The following is a 21,338-nucleotide window of genomic DNA, read 5'->3' as shown; positions in this document are numbered from 1 at the left end:
GTGATGATTATCCGTGTTCCTGATGAAGTTGCTTCTGCCACCTCCCACAGAGTGGATGTGCAGCATACCAAAGAAATCATGATGAGCAAAACAGTAGGCCTACTAACTAGCTGAAATGAACAAGTAAACATATACTGTATAACCTTATAAATAACAATATTGAACAAGGTAGGGGCTAGCCTACTGTCAGTGGGGACTGAAGGAAGGAGTTTGAAGGACTAAAACACAGATAGAGCTTAGCCAAGATCACCATGGAGGGGTGTACAGTATTTATTAAATACACCTGGACAAGTTGTTGTTTCTCTTCTTGGCTGTATTTATGGGTGAGTATGTGTGCTGTAGCCTAACAAGAACAAAAAGGGAACAATCAGCACACAACGACCAATAGCAGATTGAATTGTCTGAATTGAACTCTGGTCATTTGGTCCTGAAGGCCATCCAATCACAATTCATATTCCCATTATCTAAATTAATCAAGCTAATGCTAAAAATACAACTAAGCATGAGATAAATAGTTTAACTATAGCTGTGGGATCAAAACATCATTTATTGGAAATACAAATAAATATTTACATAATTGTTGACTACTTCCGGCGGCATAGGCTACAGATACTGCGGCTTGGTAAACAAACAAACTCGTGGCCACCTCAACCGCACGCTGACCATCTGGCCCACAACAGATAGGCTAACAAAGGAAGTGGGTATGCTCTGAAAACATCACGCATTGGTGTGGCAAACATGGTACCTCCACAACCACGCCCAACGTTCAAAACAGAAAAGGGAAAAGTGCAATTCACGTTTGGAATACGCACACACGAATAATCATACGACCGAGGCCAGCAGGAGATCAAAAGATCGTAGATGCGAATTTCGTCATACCCAGATGCAAACAGGAGCACCGCTTAACCAGGTAAATTATATCTCCTGTCTGATTATTGGTCACAGGTGGGCTTGGGTGACATGTGGGTAAATCACAGCTGCAGGTAATTTGGGCCAATCGTGGGAAATGGAGCGAACGAGTGAGGCTTTTGTACAAATACAGTGGAGTTGAATAAAGCCTACCTTACATTGACAGACTTTGACAAGATTTGGGAAGGATTCTTGAAAGACTGTAGTCTTTTGAGTAAAGCTTGAATGAGGGACATTAGTTAAAAGACAATCTTTCAAGGATCTTTGAAAGATTCAGTCATGTGATGAAATGATGCCAAACAGATAGTCTTTTGACACTCCCTTAGGAGTGTCTTACAGGTACATAGGTGTGTGGTTTAAGGTACTCAAATGTGTCATCAGTGAAGGTGGAGTGCCATTGTTGATATACTGCTAACTAGGTGTATTTTAAAGGACTGACTGGTTGAGAACACCTCGTATGTTTGTTTTATTAATTGAGGTGCTGTGGGCAGGATGTCTTCTTTCTCCTGAGAGATGTTCTACAGAGATTAGTCCATCAGCGTTTCCATGCACTGGAACATGTGAGCAATGAATACTCCAATCAAAATGCTGATTATTCCAACCTGCATCTGTGTTTGTTCATTTATCTCCCACTGGTTGCCGGTAATCACTTTAATGTGACTCCATGCCATGTATTTTCTGACCTTCTTATTATACCTTTTGAGTTTGTAAAGAAAAATGCAAAGAATGCCATTTTCTTCACTTTCTGTAAGGGTATACTGTCACAAAATCCTTGATAAAATTTGGTCATTAATTTGGAATTGAATATGCAGTGTTCCCAATGCATTGATAATATGGAATTAACCAATATTTTCAGGATAATTCACTTTTTAAAGTGCTATTATTTTGAAGACAGTTGTATACTCCTAAATGGTGACATAACTGGTGTCATTCAAACAGATCATATGTCAGTTTATAAGAAAAGATAAAACTGATAAGAATTACATTTCTCTAAGGCATTGAACTTTATATGGACATTAATATTTAATGAAACATTAAGCAGACCATACGGATCGATTTTTATAAATAACTGAGGTTCTGTTTCATTTCATCTGAACTGACAAGAACCAGTTAGTCCTGTTGTTTATGTTGCTGAGCTACCCTGCATGTGCTCATAGTTTCAGTGTGTGTCACTGTAGGAAAATAGCTTGATATTGTTTACTCTTCAACAACATTGTATATATCATCATACAGCCAGTAGAACTGTGAATGTGCTACTATGATTGTGATTGATGTTGGCATTGACAACAAATCACAACTAGGACTAGAAAGTTGTTAGGTTGGTAATTGCCTATAGGGCCGCTCAGACAATGGCAGACATACTGGCAGAAATACTGTTAGTCATATTATGAGGTTATCTGCCATCAAAATGATTTTGGAAATGTTATGTTGAGGTAAATAAAACTTAAGGGTGCCAGGCATACTGTCAGTTCCATTGCCTTCAAATTGTATAACCATTGCATCACAACTGCCATAGGAAAACTCTGGCCATTTTTCACATAGATCACTGAGTATGATAGGGGGCATGACCCCCCAGAGTACATAGCACTAGCTGTCTGGTTGCTCTAGCTGTGGCTGCAGCAACTCGAGCTAGGTAGCAACATTCTTTTTAACAGTACTCAGTGACCTCAAGTTTATGTGAAAAATGGCTGTCGGAGTTCTCCGGTAATTTATCCTGGTTGCCACAGCTATCAGAGAACCTGCAGTGTGTATAAATGTGTGTGTGTGTGTGTGTGTGTGTGTGTGTGTGTGTGTGTTGATACTCATGCATCTGTTCTTTCAGAAACTCTGAACATGGACCAGTTAAGACCAAACACCTCTGATGAGGAAGTCAGCCAAGGAGAAATGCAAGAACTCCTGACAACAAAACCTCACGATTACAAACGCTGCAAGTTGGTCATAGAGCAACATGATAAAGGACGTGCCATTCCTTTTGATGAGCCAACTCTGCCCATTAGAATCAATGGCCGTGATGATCTCTGCAGATCCTTCTCAGGGGAAACTGTGTGTGTGAAGATATTAAGCAGAGAGGGAGATATAAGAACTGGAAGGGTGGTAGGAGTGATGGAGAGAGAAGAGTCTTTCCCCTCCTTCATCTGCAAGATCGTCGAAGGTAATCCAAAATTGATGATCCCAATCAGAAAAACTATGACAAGGATACGTATACCACAGTCAAAAACACCCAACACTGTAGAGATTCGTGAACACATTGATAGACGGTGGGTTCAAACAAAGCTTATTTACACAAATCCAAATGATCTCTTTCTTGTTAAAGTTCTGAAATGGAAAAATACATGTTTATATCCACTTGGAGTAGTTACCAAAGTCTTACCACCAGAGAGCGAGGACTTGAATAATGCACTGGACATTGAGTATGGCCTTGGAGACAAGCCTCCATCCTTCAAACCAAGGCACACTGAATCTGACAGCACTGAGAGGAAGGATTTCTATGATTGTCTTACCTTCACCATAGACTCCCCTGGAGCTGAGGACCTGGATGATGCCATTAGTGTGATTGACCTGGGAGAAACCTTTCAGATTGCAGTCCACATAACAGATGTGGCCAGTTATGTTTCCAAGGGCAGTGAGGTTGATGAATTTGGAAGAGATCGAGGAGAGACATTTTATGGAGAAAATAAAACAACCTACATGTTTGACAGACATCTTAGCTCTAATTACTTAAGTTTGCTTCAGGGAGAGAAACGGAATGCTATTTCCCTTATGGTGTAAATAAGAAAACACATGAAATAGTCTCAAGTGATTTTGTTCTGTCCAGGATTAAATCAGATTGTCAGCTTTCATACCGAGAGGCAGAGAAATACATTCAGGACCACCTTTCTAGGGCACCCGAGCCTCTTCAATTCTCATCTGTGGAGGACTGTGTGGTTGTGGCTTATCGCTTTTCTGAGATGCACAGAGAGTCAAGGCTTGCTGGAGGAGTGAGTCGAGTACAATGTGACAGAGACAGATCACACCGTATGGTGGAGGAACTGATGAACATGTACAACAGCGAGGTTGCTAACTATCTTATCTCTTCCCCACTGACTCAAGACCTCACCCCACTGAGGTGCCACGGTCCACCTGACCCTGAGCGTCTAATTGAGTTTAGACAGAAATATCAGGCTTTAATACCCCTCTCTCCTTTCCTGTCTCATTGTTATGAAAGTGACCCAGAGGAATGTGATGATGTTAGCATTATAAAGCACCAATCATCCAACAACCAATCATCGCTTCAGTTTGAGGTCTTTAATGGTGTTCTAAAAAAAATGGAAGAAGCAACAAAGAAGAGAGACCACTTCACTCTACTGAAACTAATGGCCTCCGATGATATCCACCCAACTCTGATCCCTGTGGAGAGAGAATTCAGAGAACTGCTCAGCCAGGCTGACAATCTGCGATCTTGTTCCACATTGAAGTCTAGAATGGGCCACTTTGACCTGCAACTAGATTCCTACACCAGGGCCTCTGCCCCCATGAGACGATATGTCGACATCATCGTGCAGAGGCTTTTGCACTGTGTTCTTCAAGGAGAGAATCAAGACACAAGCTATACACAGGCTGAGATTGACCAGTTCTGTGCTCTACATGATTTTGACCAGGCATCAGACTACACCCTAGATGTGGAAATGCTAACTCAAATAAACAAACAGTTTGTTGTACATATGGCTGTTGTCCACAAACTGTATGAAGGTGGGCATGATTTCTGGATCTCTTTTCCTCTTACTTCAATATTAAGAGATCTTTCCATCCTGTACAGACATTTAAAAGTAGTGGATCAACCCAAGTATGACAAGGAACGCAATACCATGACACTACACTGGGAGAGAAGAGTGTACTCCTTCATCAAAACAGAACAGAATCCAGTCAAGACACTGGGCAGCAAATACACCACTTGCTTTTCTATGGATACCTGGCAAAATATGATGAGTGCTGTGCAAAATAACAATTGGGATGAAACTGAACAATGTCTGGAGGCCATAAAGTCAGAGGCTGATGAAAGGGAGAGAATGAATGCTGAAACAGATGAACTCCACTTCAAAAAGCTGTCTCTAGAACTCAGGTTAGGAAAGGTCCTTCCAGTGCAAATTGGAATGGGCCCGGGTCAAACTCCTGAGGTACACCTGATAAGCATCAGCCCAGAGTTTGAGGTCTGTTTGGTGCACTCAGAAAGACCCACTACGTGCTTCTCTAAATTGGCGCTTTATCCATCAAAGTCTGTGTATGAAGACTGCAATGAGTACCAGGAGATATGGGGGCGTATTTGTAAAATGGATACGGCTCACAATGCCTTAGCAGAGAACAACAGTATAATACTAGAGGGTGTGGAATTAAAATGGACATCAGTGGAGCAGAATGACTTGAAGGGACATTTTCGGATCTCCACGAACCAGATAAAACAGTGGGCTTTATGGTTTGATCTTACGAACTGTTTCCTGTGCATTCGACTCCGGAACCAGTTAGCAGAGGTAATAAGCAAAGACACCAAGAATGAGGAAGAAAATGAGGCTAAAAGCGAGCAATTCAGGGAATTCTCTCTACAAGACCCACTGCCTTTCACATGGGTAGCTCATGGTGTGGCCAATAGACCAAAAAAGAACAAAAAGAAGAAAGATAAAGACAGTCCAAAGCCAACTAACGTCCAAGTTAATTTTGAAATCAATCATACTTCTATGAACTATACCCCACCACAGGTCTTTCACAAAAACACAAGATTCACAGTGGAGGTTATCCCCAAAAAAATCCCTTATGTGTAAGTAATCCTGTAAATGCTTATATTTTTGCCTTGTGTGTAAGTGATGGGATATTATTTTCCAAAATCAACATTGATAGGTGAGTTTTAGCTTTACAACAATTTCACTGTGATGTGATTGCAGGCTTGAAGAAAATGCGGTTGCCAACTTGAAATGTGCCAATCAGCTGGTAAAAAATATTGCAGTTGGTAGAAAAATTATCCACACCAGCAAAAGTAAGTGAATTTAGTGTATGGCAATTTATTGTATGGCAATGTAATGGACTTCAAAGTGTAATTTCTTCATGAAATAACAGCAAATGTAAATAAATTCTAGCTTAAAACTTTCTTTAAATGGTCAATACCACCAAACATAGAAATGTAATGGATGAGATTGTCCATGTCAATCAGATGATCAATCTACAAATGTTTCATCAATAAATGGGTGTTAGATCTCGGTTTGAATTTGTTGTGGTTTTCTGCAGTCATAAAAGTGGAAGCTAAAAGTAGAGAGACTCTTGCTGACGGTCATAAACTAGGCCTGCCCCCTCTGAACACCAGTCAAATGGATGCAGTGAAGGAGGCCCTGCAGAGGGAATTCACACTGATCCAAGGCCCACCAGGTATCTTTTAAAGAGGTTACATTATCAGCAGACTGAGCCATTGCAAAATTGTATTATTATATCTACATTGGTAGCTACAATCATAACAGAAATTGGTTAACTGGTAGGCTACATTTATATACGATATATTTTCTGTTAAGAATGTGATGTACTTTTCTACTTCAACTAACCAGTATATGTGTTTATACTTGGTTGAAATTTACAGGGACTGGAAAAACAGTGGTTGGAGTCCACATTGTTTACCAATTTTTCCAGAGGAACCAACAATATGACATGTTTACCTCACACACCAATAGCCCACCGAAGAAAAGAGCTATTCTATACTGTGGGCCCTCCAACAAGTCGGTGGACATTGTAGCTGGTAAGTTGTATCCTTTTAATTGAATAGAATATTATTATCTTATTTATTATGACCACTGCACAACGAAGTGGAGGTCATATAGGTTTATTCAGAGGTTTTTTTTTTCAGTTATTTTGTGTCAATGATCCCTGGGACACTGAAAGACAGGGGTGCACAAAACTTGGTGGACATGTAGCCCCACAAGGATGCCTTGGAACCATTGTTTTTTGTTTCTTGTTTTTTGTTTGTATCTCGAGAACCATAGGGACTAGGACGACCAAATTATTTTGTATGTTGGTCTCCAGGGGCCATGTCAGCACATCCCATATCCACTCATTTGAGGTATAGCACCACCTAGTTAAAAATGAAAAGGCAAAAATGAGGCATTGTAATCGCAATTATCTTTGGCTGACAGATTCAAAACTTCACGGAATTTGAAGTGTACGATCAGTATGACACCCTCTGATAGCTTTCCAAGTTTCATGGAATTCCGTTCATGGGGGCTGTATGAGCTACACACTCACACACACACACGCGCACACACAGCACACTCGTACAGTATGCTCACACACGCACATACACAGGCATGCACACACTCACAGCTAAAAAGCACACACACACACACACACGAATACAAACACACACGCACTCACACATATTATGCGTGCACACACTCGAGCACTCACACACACACACACACACACACACACATGCAGGCAGGCAGGCAAACGCGCACACATACACACAGAGATAAACACACGCACACACACACACACACACAAACACACACACACACACAAAGACAAACATGCTATGCACACACTCATTTACATACACAAAAGTAGGGGATGGAGTACAAGATGGAGACAAATGCTTTATTTTTTTGTGGAGAGAATGTGCAGGACTGGTCATATTTTGTACCACTCTATTGTTTCTAGCATAACAGTTTATTTGTTATGTACAATTTATCAGGTACAAGCTAGTCATCCACTACATTACAGAAGTACATCTTAATGCAAAGTGTGAAAGTTACTTAAACAGGTTCAAGAAATACTCAGGCTAAGAACATACATTACCAGCTCAGAGGATTGAAGGTTGCTACACACCTGGGGTGGTGTGGGAGCCCTGACTACAGGGTGACTCCTAGATTAATGGGTGGACTATCCTTATATAGGCTACAAAGTCTGTGATTGGTCCAGACAGTGATAGAGGTTACTGGAATGGAGATCACATGATGAGTACTGTTGGTGAAACTGAGACCATTGTTGTAGTGAAACCACTTGAGTAAATCAATCAAGACATGACTGTAAAGTGTAGAAAAATAAAAATCTGTACACAAATAAAAAGTACTGTACACTTACAGTCACTGAAGAAAAACTAAAGCAACAATACAAACAAGTAACAACAATACGTAATACTCTAATCATCTCTCCGTCTAGCTGGATCAGGCCATAAGAGTTCATCCACATCACAGGCTATGGGTGCCTCTCATTTGGGCTTTTATACGTCCTCCCTCGCTCCTCTGGCCTCGATCCTCACTGATCGACATTAAAAATGATGGGGCGAAAACAATGGGATAGTCCATCCAGTGTTAGTTATAGATCAGTGGGAACGCCCCTCGAGGATCGAGCATCGAGGATCGAAGAGGCATGTTGAGAGGCATGTTGAGAGGCACCTTATGTCTTTGTTGGCAAGGCAAGACTGTATAACACACCTCAGTGCTGCGTATTCAATTTTGCACATGTGTGCTTACACACCTGGTGGATGTGATTATTCAATTTGTTTATTAGTGTGGTCATTGGCAAGTCAGGGCTTTGTAATGAGAAGGAAACGTTGATGACTGACACCTGCAAAATTTAGTTCAAGTTAACACACAGTGTATTATGCACAGAAAAGAGAATCTGAAGTATCCTACAGGATGGAAGATTCTTTTTTTCCTCCTTGGTATATAAACAAATCATTTTAAAGCATTGGAAAGATACACAGGCCCCATCCATGCAGACATGGAAGGAACTGATGAAATATTATTTAAATACAGCGCCCTCCACAATTATTGGCACCCCTGGTTAAGATGCGTTAAAAGCCTTAAAATAAATACAATTTTTATTGTAGAAGCATACTCTCACACTGAAAATTGTAGAAAAATGTAACCTTTAACTCAAGTGAATTTTAGGGTGGGAAAAAAAATCCCTGACTGAGAAATAATTATTCTTCATAAAATCACCTGTTCCACAATTATTGGCACCCCTAAGAATTCCTAGGAAATAAATGTAGTTAAAGTATTTCTGTCATTTCTGTCATTTCTACAGTAGTTTACAAAGTCGATCAGAGTATGTAGGAACATTTAATTAGTAATTCTTAACATCCTGTTTCCCTGGGCTGTAAATATGACGTCACACAGAGGCCATTTCTCTTCAACATGGGAAAGACAAAGGAACACACTGTTCAAGTAAGGCAGATGTGTGTCGACCTTCACAAGTAAGGCAATGGCTATAAGAAAATAGCCACTCGCATACCTGCCCATATCTATGGTCAGAGGAATCGTTAAGAAGTTTAAAACAACTGGAACAGTGGTAAACAAGCCTGGAGGAGGACGCATGTTTATTTTGCCACCACGCACAGTGATGGGGATGGTAAGAGAAATAAAAAAATCTCCAAAACTCACTGTTACAGAATTGCATCAAATGGTTGCATCTTGGGGTCACACAGTCTCCAAAACAACCATTATGCCCTATCTATATGCCAACAAGTTGTTGTTGGCATGCACGGAAAAAAACCTTTCTCACTCAAAATCATAAGCACAAACGTCTGGAGCGGTACTGGGCCTTCAACTGGGACCGTGTGCTTTGGTCAGATGAGACAAAGTTAGAGCTTTTTGGCAACAAACACTCTAAGTGGGTCTGGCGTAACAAAAAGATGAGTATGCGGAACAGCACCTCATGCCCACTATGAAGTATGGGGGAGGATCGGTGATGCTGTGGGCCTGTTTCTCTCCCAAAGGGCCTGGGAACCTTGTTAGGGTGCATGGCATCATGAATGCTTTGAAATACCAGGACATTTTAAATCAAAATCTGGTGGCCTCTGCCCGAAAGCTGAAGATGGGTCGTCACTGGGTCTTTCAGCAAGATAATGACCCTAAACATATGACCAAGTCTACACAGAAATGGTTCACCAGACAACGTATCAAGCTCCTACCATGGCCATCTCAGTTCCCAGACCTGAACCCCATTGAAAACATGTGGGGTGAGTTGAAGAGGAGAGTGCAGAGGAGAGAACCCAGGTCGTTGGATGATTTGGAGACTTTGTGCAAAGAGGAATGGTCGAAGATCCCTCTTTCTGTTTTCTCTGATCTTGTGAAACATTATAAGACAAGATTAGGTGCTGTTTTATTAGCAAAAGGGGGTTGTACAAAGCATTAACATCAGGGGTGCCAATAATTGTGGCACACATGATTTGATGTAAAATAATTATTTCTTATTGTGGGATTTTTTTCCTTCTAAATAAATGCACTTGTATTAAAGGTTGGATTTTATGCTTTTTTTCATTGTGGTCCTATATTATTTGGGGGAAAAATGAATTTATTAGAAGCTAAAGAGCACATCTTAACCAGGGGTGCCAATAATTATGGAGGGCACTGTAAAGAAAAAGCAACATGTGAGGACAGAAATAAAAAAGAACAATTTAATAGACAGGACATTACATTTAGACATTTAATGGCAGGACATATATGAATCTTTATAAAAACTTGATTATGATTGGTTAAATTGCATTCGATGCCGTTTTCCCAATGTAGCACGGCTGAGACTGCATTTTGTTCTATACTAACTATTGATGTAATACAGTTGCAATAATTCCAATAAGAATCTACTAGCGGTGGAACTATTCCATGGGGACTCCGCGGAATAATGGAAATTTTTAAATGAAATAGCTTTTAAATGTCATGATTATTTGTGTTATTTTGTATACATTTTTAATGTCCTATGTGGTAGCCGGGTTATAAAAGCAATAAGCCCCCCGAGGCCGTTCTATAACTCCGGGCTTATTGCTTAATTATAATCAAATGTTGTGCAAGACCACATGGGAGAACCCTATGGAGAACAATGTGTGATTGTAGTGATTAGTGTGAACAGATGTTTGTGTATCTGTTGGTGTGTATGAAGGTGTTCTATATGTGGTAGGGCATCCAGCAGGTGTATGTGGGTAGGGAGTGTGGACTGGTTAGGGCTTCGAGGTTGTAACCGGAGGGTTGCCGATTCGATCCCTGACAAGTCCACGGCTGAAGTTCCCTTGAGCAGGGCACCTAACCCCTCACAGCTCCCCAAGTGCTGCTGTATGAAGGTAGCTCACTGCTCTGGGTTAGTGTGTCACCCTTAATGTGTGTTTATTGTGTGCTGTGTGCGTTCACCAATTCAAGGATGGGATAAATGCAGAGACCAAATTCCCTGTATGCAAGTAGACATGGCCAATAGGCCTGATTTAATTTGATTGCCTGATTTGTTTGATTTGATTTGGAGTATGATTGTATGGGTGAATGTATGTGAGTATGAATAATTGAGTAACAATATGATATATATAATATTCATATGTCATTGATTCTATGGCCTCTGCAGAGCAGCTCCTGAAGTTGCATAGAAACAAGGTTCTGAAGCCTATGCGGGTATACAGTGAGCAGATGGAGATGCTGGAGTTTCCGTACCCTGGCAGTGATCTGAAGCTGTGCAAGAAATCCCTTCGAGAAGAGAAGCCAAAAGGGGAACTCAGGTTTGAGCATTTGAATCGCTATATTGCTATGTTGTTCTCACATTTTCTCATGAGGAGTGTGACAAGTGAGCTCACCAGGACAATAAACACAGAAACTGGTGGTAGCGTAGTGGTTAAGGAGCTGGGCAAGCATGTAGTAGCCAGACGATGTTGTGGGTTTGATTTCCGACTGCCACCGTTGTGCCCTTGAGCAAGGTACTTTACCCTAAGGTGCTCTGGGGAAGTCACTTTTAATAAAAGTGTCAGCCAAATGAATAAACCAGAAATCTGAGCACACATGCATGCAGTGAAAGGCTTGGATGGAAAAAATGTAGGAATATGTTTTGTCAAAATACTTACCATAAAACAGACATAATTTAAATGAAAATTAATTTGAATTGTTTGCAGGTCAATCTGTTTGATGTATGAAATAAGAAACTCCAAATCAAATCCATTTACAGAAGAGATCAAAAGATTTGAGGACAGCATTAAGAATGAACTTTTCACTGAAGAGGACCTTCAGGGGTATGGTTGACTTCAGATAACAAGGGAACTAATGAGGGGAGAGAAAACCAGTTTAAAGCTGAAATTGTGTATGCCTATTGTTCATGTGTCTGTTGGCAGATATAAAAATGTCCTGAGAAAGGCTAAACTGCATGAGTTGCGTAAGCAGGATGTCATCCTATGCACGTGTGCAGCTGCCTTAAACCCAAACTTCATCAAGGTCATGGATTTCCGACAGATTCTCATTGACGAGTGTGCCATGGCAACAGAGCCGGAGGCCTTCATTCCACTGGTGTCTCATAATCCCGAACAGGTCTGTCTATAATTCAACTCCAAATAAAAGGGAAATTCCACAGATACTTTCATTAGATCTGTACACAGAAATATTCACATTCAAAATATACAGTTAATGTTGTAGTAATTGCTTTTTACTTCCTTGGTGTACCAAAAGAATGCTAATGGATGTTCTTTGCTAGATTGTTCTGCTGGGTGATCATAAGCAACTACGGCCGATTGTTGAATGTCCTGCAGTGAAAGAGATGGGTAAGCAGCGGTCCTTGTTTGAGCGGTACATGGGGAAAGCACTGATGCTGGATACACAGTACAGAATGGTATGACAATGCACCCCCCCCTCCCCCCCTTCACCACACACACACACACACACACACACACACATACGTATGCACTCACACATGCGCGCACACACAGACGCAAAATATATGTTTTCCTTTTTTAAAAAAAAAAACCTGTCTGCTCTCAAAAATTGACTACAAAAAAAACATAATACAGGTATGAAAATATATAACCAATACTTGAACTGTGTTCTTGTTCACTTTTCTTTATCAGCACGAGGGCATCTGTGCCTTTCCCTCAGCTATGTTTTATGAGGGTCGTCTGAAGACTGGAGCTAAAAGACAAGTCTGCTACCTGATGACCGAAGACAAGGAAGCAACTCCCATCCTATTTGGCCATGTGCAGGCACCAGAAGATAGTCTGGTTGTCTCGACAACCACTGGGAATGAAAACTCAAAAACGAACCGAGTGGAAGCTGAACTAGCAGTAAGTTGCCCAAAAGGAAAGAGATGTATGTAGGCCTGCATAGAACCAAACCTTTAGTGTTTTTGGTTACACTTTACTTGAAGGTATAAGAGTGACATGACACTGTCATGAGCATGTCATAAATAAGTCATAAATGTTCATACTGTAAGTGCCTCTGTCATAAAGTGTCATTCGGTCCTTGCCATAACATGTTAGGGTTCATTTGTCGTGTTCATGACAGTGTCATGTCACTGTTATATAGTGAAAGTGAAATGTTATCATATTTTTTAACAATATAAAATGTATAGACTACAAATGTGTACAAGTAATACACAGCACAGTGGCTGATATAGTACCTAGATATACTGTGTTAAAACTCTGAGAAATGTTATCCGGAACATGAAATATGCCTTCTACCATTTCCTTTGTTTTTCCTGACTTATAGGTTCGGATTGCTGAACTCCTGATAAATAACTCAAAAGTTTTACCAGATAGTATTGCCATTCTAACACCATACAATGCACAGGTGTCTGAAATCAATAGAATTCTGGGAATATCTGGCATTAAAAATGTCACTGTATGTACCATCATGAAGAGCCAAGGTGATGCCAAGATTTGTCTTTCACAACCCAAATGTTTATATGGTGTATTCACATACAGGGAACTTCTCTATATGTAACACTAATATCTGATACTAATATTTCTGCTCTCTCTTTCTCTCTCTGTGTCTATGTACCTGTGTATGTATGTGTAGGGAGTGAGTGGCCATATGTCATCCTTTCTACTGTGCGCTCATGTGAACCTTCAGTTCTGGAGACTCGTCCCATGCGCAGTAAGTCCTGGCAGGGGAAACACCTGGGCTTCATCACAGACCCCAACCAGGTGAACGTGGCCATCACGCGGGCCCAGGACGGCCTATGCATTCTGGGTAAAACATTCCCTCAGCTAACATGACTCAACAAAAGATGATTGAAGTTGCATGTGTCAATCTCCACTTCTGTGTCTTGGGACAGCACCTAAAGTATGTTACTAGAACCTATTGATCATTTTGATAAACAAAAAGAGCAGTCAGGCTCTCACACACCATATCTCGCAATGTTAAAACGGTGAAATCAAATTACAGAATACAGATCCTGATCCAGCTAATCATGTAGGATAACCAATATTTGGTGATCGTCTATCTTTTCTAAAACTTTACCGTAAATCAAAATACAAATGTCTAATTCTTGTGTGCACATTAACACACACATACAGATAGATCAATGCAGATCAAAGGTTTGACTGCTGATCCACCCTCACCACAGATAATGTCGATTCACTCTGGTTAGTGAAGGAAATATAGTGTATTCATAGCCCTAGGCTACACTTAACAATTTAGTTTATTGCTGATATTTCTCCATCATATTGTTTCATCTAGCATCAGAACAAAATATGAGGTAGCTAAATAGGAAAAGACTGAAACAGAATAATTATTTATTTAATGGTAAAATTGCTGTGGTGAATCTGTTGTGGTAAAACAGTGGCTATGTGTGGCATGGCATCTCTGAAGTCAGATATATGATCTACTGGAAGATAAGGGTAATAACTACAGAACATTATCTCAAATGAACTGAATGAATGTAATACTAATATTGGTGTTGAAGAATTTTGAAGTAAGTTGACATAAGATGTGGTTTTTTTTTTTGTTAACCTAACTTTGCTGTGGGGGACAACGGACTTAGACAGAAAACAAGTCATCTCTCTGAGCTTAGAGTACTGTGAAGAGTCACTCTCCCTATGATCAAATCCACAGGTAACCGTCACCTTCTACGCTGCAATGAGCTCTGGAATTGCCTACTGACACATTATGAAAAGAAAGGATGTGTAGTGGATCCAGCTCAAGACATTCAGGTGGCAGAGATGGAAGACTTCTAAGCAAAAGATAAGAGTGTGCTTCAGTGACCATGAGATGTATACACTCATTTCAAACAAACAATGAAGCAATCAAAAAGAGTTGTTTCTGAATGGACCTGATCACTATTCAATTTCCCATGCCTGCTCTGATTCCAAAAAGCACTTATTGCACCTAGATTTAGATTTTTTAATTTAAACATCACCTCTCTTTATCATGAATTTTAGCTTCCTTTTTACTTGTTACTGTTAAGTGAGGTTCAAACCAAGATTTGCGACGAGATTAGCTGCAACGTTGTAAACCTCGCAACTGAGACTAGACTTGTTGAATACTTTGCGACTGCTTGCAACGACGTGCAACATTTAATTCACACCGCTGCAACTCCTTCTGCAATGGTTTCATCTCGTCATGGATCTTTGGTGTGAATTGGGCCTTAAAATCACATTAAGCACATGCATAGATCTTGTTCCTCAATGTAATGTCATGTTTTAAACTGCACTGTTTTAATAACAAAAATATAAAATCACTGCTTATACATATTGATGTTCCTTACAATAATTGTTTACGGTGTATAAGATAATAAAAGTTTGTTCAATTGTTACATTTATAGACAACTGTGGTATGAGGAAAATATTATTTATTTTGGAACATATTATAGCTTGCCTTACATATAAAATACAGCTAAATTGTTCTTCCATTCTTCTTTCTGTCCCTCAGTGTATTTTTAAAGCCTCTGGTGCTCATGAAATATCTTACCTCTTTAAATGGGGAGAAAAGGTGTCTCAGACCAAATAATACACTGTTTCAGCAAATCAGCAAGAAGGAGGTTTTATGCTACAGCGAAGGGAGCAGTGCATTGGATTGGCTGATTTTCAGTTTGCGTTAATAGGCCTAGTATATTTGTGTTGTTGTGTATTGAAAAACTTTACGCCAAATACATAAATAAATTAGCCTGGCAAGCCAAACTATACAGAATTGTATAGTCTGAGGAAGGCAGAACGCCGAAACGTGTCTGTGTGAATAAATGGTGATTATGCATAGTCTGGAGTGGGGCCATTCACAGCTGAAGCCTGTGGGTGGGATGAACCAGTGTCTTTCAAACTACTCTGCACGTAATAGGCCAGCACTTGTGACCAATCGTAGCCGGTCGGCAAAACGGCAAATGGGTGGTTGACATTTTAGAATTTGTATTGGAATTCATAATTATTCACTAATGTCTTGTGTTAGCGACTAAAATTGTTATATAGTGTGACATGAAAGTTATTGTGTGTAAAACTACAGTATGATGGGGTATATATTTTTTTATGTGAGTCAGTGTAGCATAATCTTCTACTGTATCTTTACTTCACCAAGATCTAGCATTTCCTTGTGGAAATGTATTATATTTTACAGTATATTTATTCATCAATACACAAAGTAGGGCATTTGTCCCCAATCTGTCAATAAACTTCATATTAATTTGGACATATCTTGATACAAAAGAAATAAAATGCATACAATGTTTGCTGACCCTATTTCCTATCTGTTCCATTCAGATTTGTATGATTTAGACTCCCAAAGCCTTTTATTTTCATAATTTCTTGATGTTTCTTGATGTCACACCAAATGATATGGTGTCACACCATAAATCACACCAAATAACAATCTGTTCACGCACTAATGTGAATATATGCATTTCACAAACAATAAATCATAGTTTAAGACAAATCATAGTTAAACATATGCTTGAAAAAAACATTATTTGTGTAGGAAAATACAGATTATATCATATAGTGTGACAAATAAATCCTATGATGTGACAGCCAAACCCCATCACACCATATGATATGGGGTCACTCCATATGAGGTTTCATGCACTTAGCATGTAGCCACAAGACTCATTGTCCTGCTAGGACCAAAATCATAAATTATGTTCACTTTAACATGGTAACATAGATTTAAAGGTAATTTTGAGCAAAAAACTATTTACTTTTGAATTTTCCTGAAAAATGGGTCACACCAAAAGACAGCGAAAACTGGAACTAAGACAGGAGTGCTGGAAATACTTGATTTATTGAAAGAAATATGACAGATAACTCACCAGGTAAACTTTCAATGTCCTTCTGAGAAGTTATTATACTTCCTGAATGAAGAAGGACCCCCTATCCCTAATGGTCTCCACACATTTGCACATTTAAAAAACATAATTTAGGGTCACACCATATGATATTGATTTTTGGGACAAAATGTTTTTGCTTATGGCTTGTTCAAAAATATTATGCCTGGACTTTAAACACTACAGACTTACAAGTAGACATCTTTGGTATTAATTGTATCTAAGTAATGGGAAAATATGTTCATTTGATTTTTTTTAATTCAAAATCAAGTGCTTTTTCCAGTAGGCCTATTAGCCCGTTTGATTTGCATTGAGCTCAATGAGCATCAAACAGGCTAATAGGCCTACTGGAAAAAGCACCATGCCAATCTCTAACTATGGTGAAGGGTATGTGATGATGTGGGGCTATTTTAATTCCAAAGGCCAAGGGAACTTTATCAGGATGCATAATATCCTGGATCCATGACATAGCTGGCCTTAAAAAAATAAAATCTGCCTGCCCCTACGTTAACCCTATGTGTTAAATTCCCATAGGGTTACATAGGGGTTCAAATACTTCCTTCCCCCTAGCATTTAGGAAGAACATTTATTTATTTACGATACATTCTTCAATCACAAAGCAAATTGGTGTACTTGTACTTGGTTTTATTTTTACTCATTTTTTGAATTAAGACATTAAGATCAATTGTCAAATGATGATTTTATATTCCTCTTTTTAGGCAACTTTAGCATGGTATCAAATACTTGTGCTCCTCACTGTATATAATACCAAGTAAAGTTTTTCACAATCGTTTAAATAGTTTTACCTAGCATGGTTTCACCAGACTCACTACTGTACTTCTAGGTCTAGGTACACTTCCATTGGGAAGGATTTTTGAGTGCTGTGTCTCCCCATTAGAAAGGCTCTGCCTATACAAACTGATAATAAACCACTTTGGCATTCAGGAAACAATGTATTTACTTTTGCTGTATAGATTTAGACATTCTTCTGACTGCAATGTTTGCATTCGAAGGCATTGCTGCTATTTACCACCTTTACTTTTAATTTTGAAACTAGTCATCCCCTCTCGTTGTGGATTGGCCCCACCATTTGGGGAATGTAAACACATTGACAGGCAAGACTAGTATCTCAGTGAAATGAAAATGAGTGAAGATACAAGGCGGGCAGGGCCAGGCTAATTATTAGGCGTATGAATTATAAATCCAAAACTGTAACACCATAGACCCCTTCATGGTTCACGTCACAGAAAAGGTGTGCGCATGCCGGGATCAGAAAACTTTCCATCCCATTAAATTGTGTGTGTGAACTGACTGAAATGTGGATCGAGTGAGTGCCCTACAAACAACCAGCTGGCTCAAAGAAAAATGACCCAACCAAATGGCTAAACGTTCAGCGTTATTTTTTAATTAACTTCAGTTGTCCATGCGTTTGTTTTCACAAAGTTGTACCAAAATGGAAGTGGCTGCAATGTCGACAATACTCATTGCTGTAGCAAAAGTTTTTTTGTTTTTTTTTACTATATTGGTTTTGAAAGTAGAGCTTAGTTTTGACCTGAAAACAGGATGATTTTGGTGAGTAGTTACAGGTTTGTGTTTAGAGTTTCAGAAAACTGAGGCATGATTTACACACAATGCACTTTATCAATTGAAAAAAAACTGTAAATGGCACACATACAGTACGTGTTCCAGACAGCATTCTGTGCTGTGCAGTGCATATTTGTAATGTTATATTATGACTAGAAGTAATACAGAGATGGAATGAATAAAGAGACTGAACGATAAGATAGTGCAGTACTCAAAGAAAAGAAAAGAAAATACTGTTGATCATGATGACAGTCATGACAATTGGATTTGCTATGGTATGATGCCCCTCCCTTCAGGGATTCCTGTTGTCTTCTATGTAATCCATAGAGTGCCCAGAACATGTGAATTGCAGTCATACTTCACACTTGCCTCATTGTAGAGTTTGTGTGTGTGTCCATAGTGAATACTTCAACTTTTAGGTAAAAGCGCTTCCGGCTCAGTCAACTTTGAGGTCTCTCCTGAGGAAATGGCGCCTTCTCTGGCTGATCAGATGCCTCATGTTTATAAAAAGACCTACAGGATTAAACAGGTCATATATTATTGATATACTCTCTTTGTCTCTCCCATACACAAGCACACAACTGATCATATCACCATACAAAGTTCCACTAAAACTAAAGGGATTATATCATTTATGGCTTATTGTGTCTATATGACTTAATGCCAAACTTAATTTTTCTCATTCTAAAACAATCACAGACAATGAGCGTACTAAACCAGAGAGTTGAATTATCTGTATGGAAATCAGCTTGTGTCCTTACCCAGAAACATGACAAACAAATATAGTTTGAGTGTGAGGGAAAAGCTGATTGACTGGCCAGGTAGACGAATGCTGTACAGACCCGACTCATCAAAAAGGGTCAGAGACTGCACCACAGCCACAGCTGTGAAGAGAGAGCGAGAGAGAGAGAAAATGCAATGACAGAAAAACAAGGAAAGATCTGATATGTGGAGACGCCTTGATGAAATGAATGGCAATTAAAAGAGGGCATGCATGTTGAAACGCAAGCATAATAGAGATGGTAAGTGTCTGCTCACCTTCTGCTACAGTGCTCAGTGGGTAAAGTAATGCCCAGACGGTGTACCTGAGCCAGGTGAGCAATCTCCACTCCAAGCCAATGCAGGCTAGCATATAAAATGGGTACCTGTGAAAAAGTAGACCTGTTTGTCACGTTTGTTTGATACGTCATGTAAATATATACTGATGAATTCCAGCAGTTTTGCCCACCTGAAGATCTCAATGGTACTCCACAGGTAGAAGACAAAGAACACCACAACACGGTTCTGCATTTCCCCCAGGCTTCCAAAAATGACAAACAGTATGACATTCCTGCCCATCACCTGAAGATAATATTCCAGTAAAAAGAGAGAAGCATGAAAAGGCTCTTAGTGTAATGGTCTCCATTTTCGCCCATAGAAGAGCTGACCTAGCGCTGCACTTAACCACACTCTACGCTCCATTAGACATACATTAAAGTTACATGATCTTTACACAGTCCAAGGGGAACCACCATCTGCCCTTAAAGGGGCAGCCGCAACACACAGCAACAGCCACACTCATGCCAGCAGAGACAGATGGGATTTTTTTTCGTGGAGCATAAGATACAATTATTTGCTAATTTATCTACTTGGGGTTCAAATAGCTACTCTGACAAATAAGATTAGTTTGATTCATTGAGTAGCCGACTGTGGCATTCAACCAGCAAGACCGATAAACCAACCAGCATCTTTATTCTACCTGGACCATGGCAGGGAAGACTGCTGTGTTCACCAGCCCCAAGGCTGGGTTAATGACCTCAACCACAGCCAAAATCTGACAAATGAACATCATAGTCCAACAGAACCTGAAGGTGTGATAAACAGAGTCTGAAACAAAAGAAACAAACACAGAAACTAAACATGTTTTCAGATCACCTCAGATTATGTCTGTATACAGTAGTCAAATTTTTTTTTTTCACAACTTCTGAGACCTTGAAGTAGCCCATCACATAGCTTACCCTTTCCCTCTAGAACAAGACGCGCAGTTATATTGGAAAAGATCCACACAAAGCCCAGGAACTGAATCAGGTTATAGGTGAAAAGGTAGATCTTCATAAGGATTGCCATGACTGGAGAAAGGTGTGAAGTATCTTAATAACTATCCACAGCCTGATCAAAAAAGCAGTAGTACAGTATAAGCATGCAGGGTAGTAGACTAGAGTGTCAGTTAACATTACACATTAATACAATGTAAACCAGGCATAAAAGGTATGAAAGGCACAGAACAGCGGCGGCAAGTTTGTAACACTTACCATCCCGAGCCTTAGGCTCTGGGTTATTTCGGGTCATCTTCTGAAATATAGCAGTCCACTTTTACAACAGTTACACCACTCAGTTTACATCTATAATTGAAATCCCAATGAAACAAATCCTGATACTCTGCGCAAATTGATCAGCAAATGTAACGTAGAACGTAAGCAAGTAGGCATTGCGATTTTGACAGGACAGGAGCATACCCCAATTTCTCTTGAGTGGATCCAGCAAACAGACTGCCTGAAAATATTAGTAATTTGTTGATACTGGAAAAGAACAAAGCAAGGCGATAAGTAAGAAATGTCAACATGAACAAACTTCTCCTTTTTGATGTGCATAACGCTGCAGTGTGCATTAGGCTAATTACCTACCTCTTCACAAGTAAAACCAAGTTAAAGACGCACAAAACACTTCTACACCATCCATGATAAGCTCGTTGCAGTGACCGTGAGGCAGGAAAATACCAGCTCTCCTTGTTCAGAGATACACTGGTCTGAAGAAAGCAGAAATACGCTTCGACTTGGAATAGTCTTTGTCGGAGGGAAGGGCGGAAG

General features: G+C 39.8%; 3 protein-coding genes across 4 annotated transcripts; 2 read left to right on the top strand and 1 right to left on the bottom strand.

Annotated features, from left to right (window-relative positions):
• The first annotated feature begins 833 nt into the window (after positions 1 to 833).
• LOC134096084 (helicase with zinc finger domain 2-like) lies at positions 834 to 3,688 on the top strand. The gene is made up of 3 exons (XM_062549836.1): positions 834 to 910; positions 1,388 to 1,551; positions 2,732 to 3,688. The coding sequence occupies exon 3, from the start codon at positions 2,743 to 2,745 to the stop codon at positions 3,676 to 3,678; it is 936 nt and encodes a 311-aa protein (XP_062405820.1). The 5' UTR covers positions 834 to 910; positions 1,388 to 1,551; positions 2,732 to 2,742; the 3' UTR covers positions 3,679 to 3,688.
• A 169-nt stretch (positions 3,689 to 3,857) lies between these two features.
• LOC134096083 (helicase with zinc finger domain 2-like) lies at positions 3,858 to 16,302 on the top strand. 2 transcript variants are annotated; one of them, XM_062549834.1, is made up of 12 exons: positions 3,858 to 5,698; positions 5,823 to 5,914; positions 6,163 to 6,300; positions 6,506 to 6,661; positions 11,251 to 11,401; positions 11,789 to 11,905; positions 12,005 to 12,197; positions 12,361 to 12,495; positions 12,731 to 12,943; positions 13,368 to 13,524; positions 13,677 to 13,850; positions 14,715 to 16,302. In XM_062549834.1, exons 1-12 carry the CDS (start codon positions 3,858 to 3,860, stop codon positions 14,834 to 14,836), a joined length of 3,489 nt encoding a protein of 1,162 aa, XP_062405818.1. In that variant the 3' UTR covers positions 14,837 to 16,302. The 2 variants fall into 2 exon arrangements, with proteins under 2 accessions (XP_062405818.1, XP_062405819.1); XM_062549835.1 differs by lacking the exons at positions 13,368 to 13,524; positions 13,677 to 13,850; positions 14,715 to 16,302 and having other exon boundaries at positions 12,361 to 12,427; positions 12,731 to 12,895.
• Positions 16,303 to 17,277: 975 nt separating this feature from the next.
• On the bottom strand, positions 17,278 to 21,335 carry LOC134096076 (very-long-chain (3R)-3-hydroxyacyl-CoA dehydratase-like). Its single transcript, XM_062549826.1, has 9 exons — positions 21,156 to 21,335; positions 20,988 to 21,024; positions 20,784 to 20,823; positions 20,490 to 20,600; positions 20,231 to 20,358; positions 19,721 to 19,833; positions 19,531 to 19,637; positions 19,254 to 19,376; positions 17,278 to 19,005 (listed from the first exon to the last, which is right to left on the bottom strand). Exons 3-9 carry the CDS (start codon positions 20,818 to 20,820, stop codon positions 18,929 to 18,931), a joined length of 696 nt encoding a protein of 231 aa, XP_062405810.1. The 5' UTR covers positions 20,821 to 20,823; positions 20,988 to 21,024; positions 21,156 to 21,335; the 3' UTR covers positions 17,278 to 18,928.
• Positions 21,336 to 21,338: the final 3 nt, after the last annotated feature.

Source organism: Sardina pilchardus, chromosome 11 (genome assembly GCF_963854185.1).
Source record: "Sardina pilchardus chromosome 11, fSarPil1.1, whole genome shotgun sequence".
NCBI lineage: Eukaryota > Metazoa > Chordata > Actinopteri > Clupeiformes > Clupeidae > Sardina > Sardina pilchardus.
The sequence above is the reverse complement of the archived record's forward strand: the minus strand, read 5'-3'. Positions and strand labels throughout refer to the sequence as shown.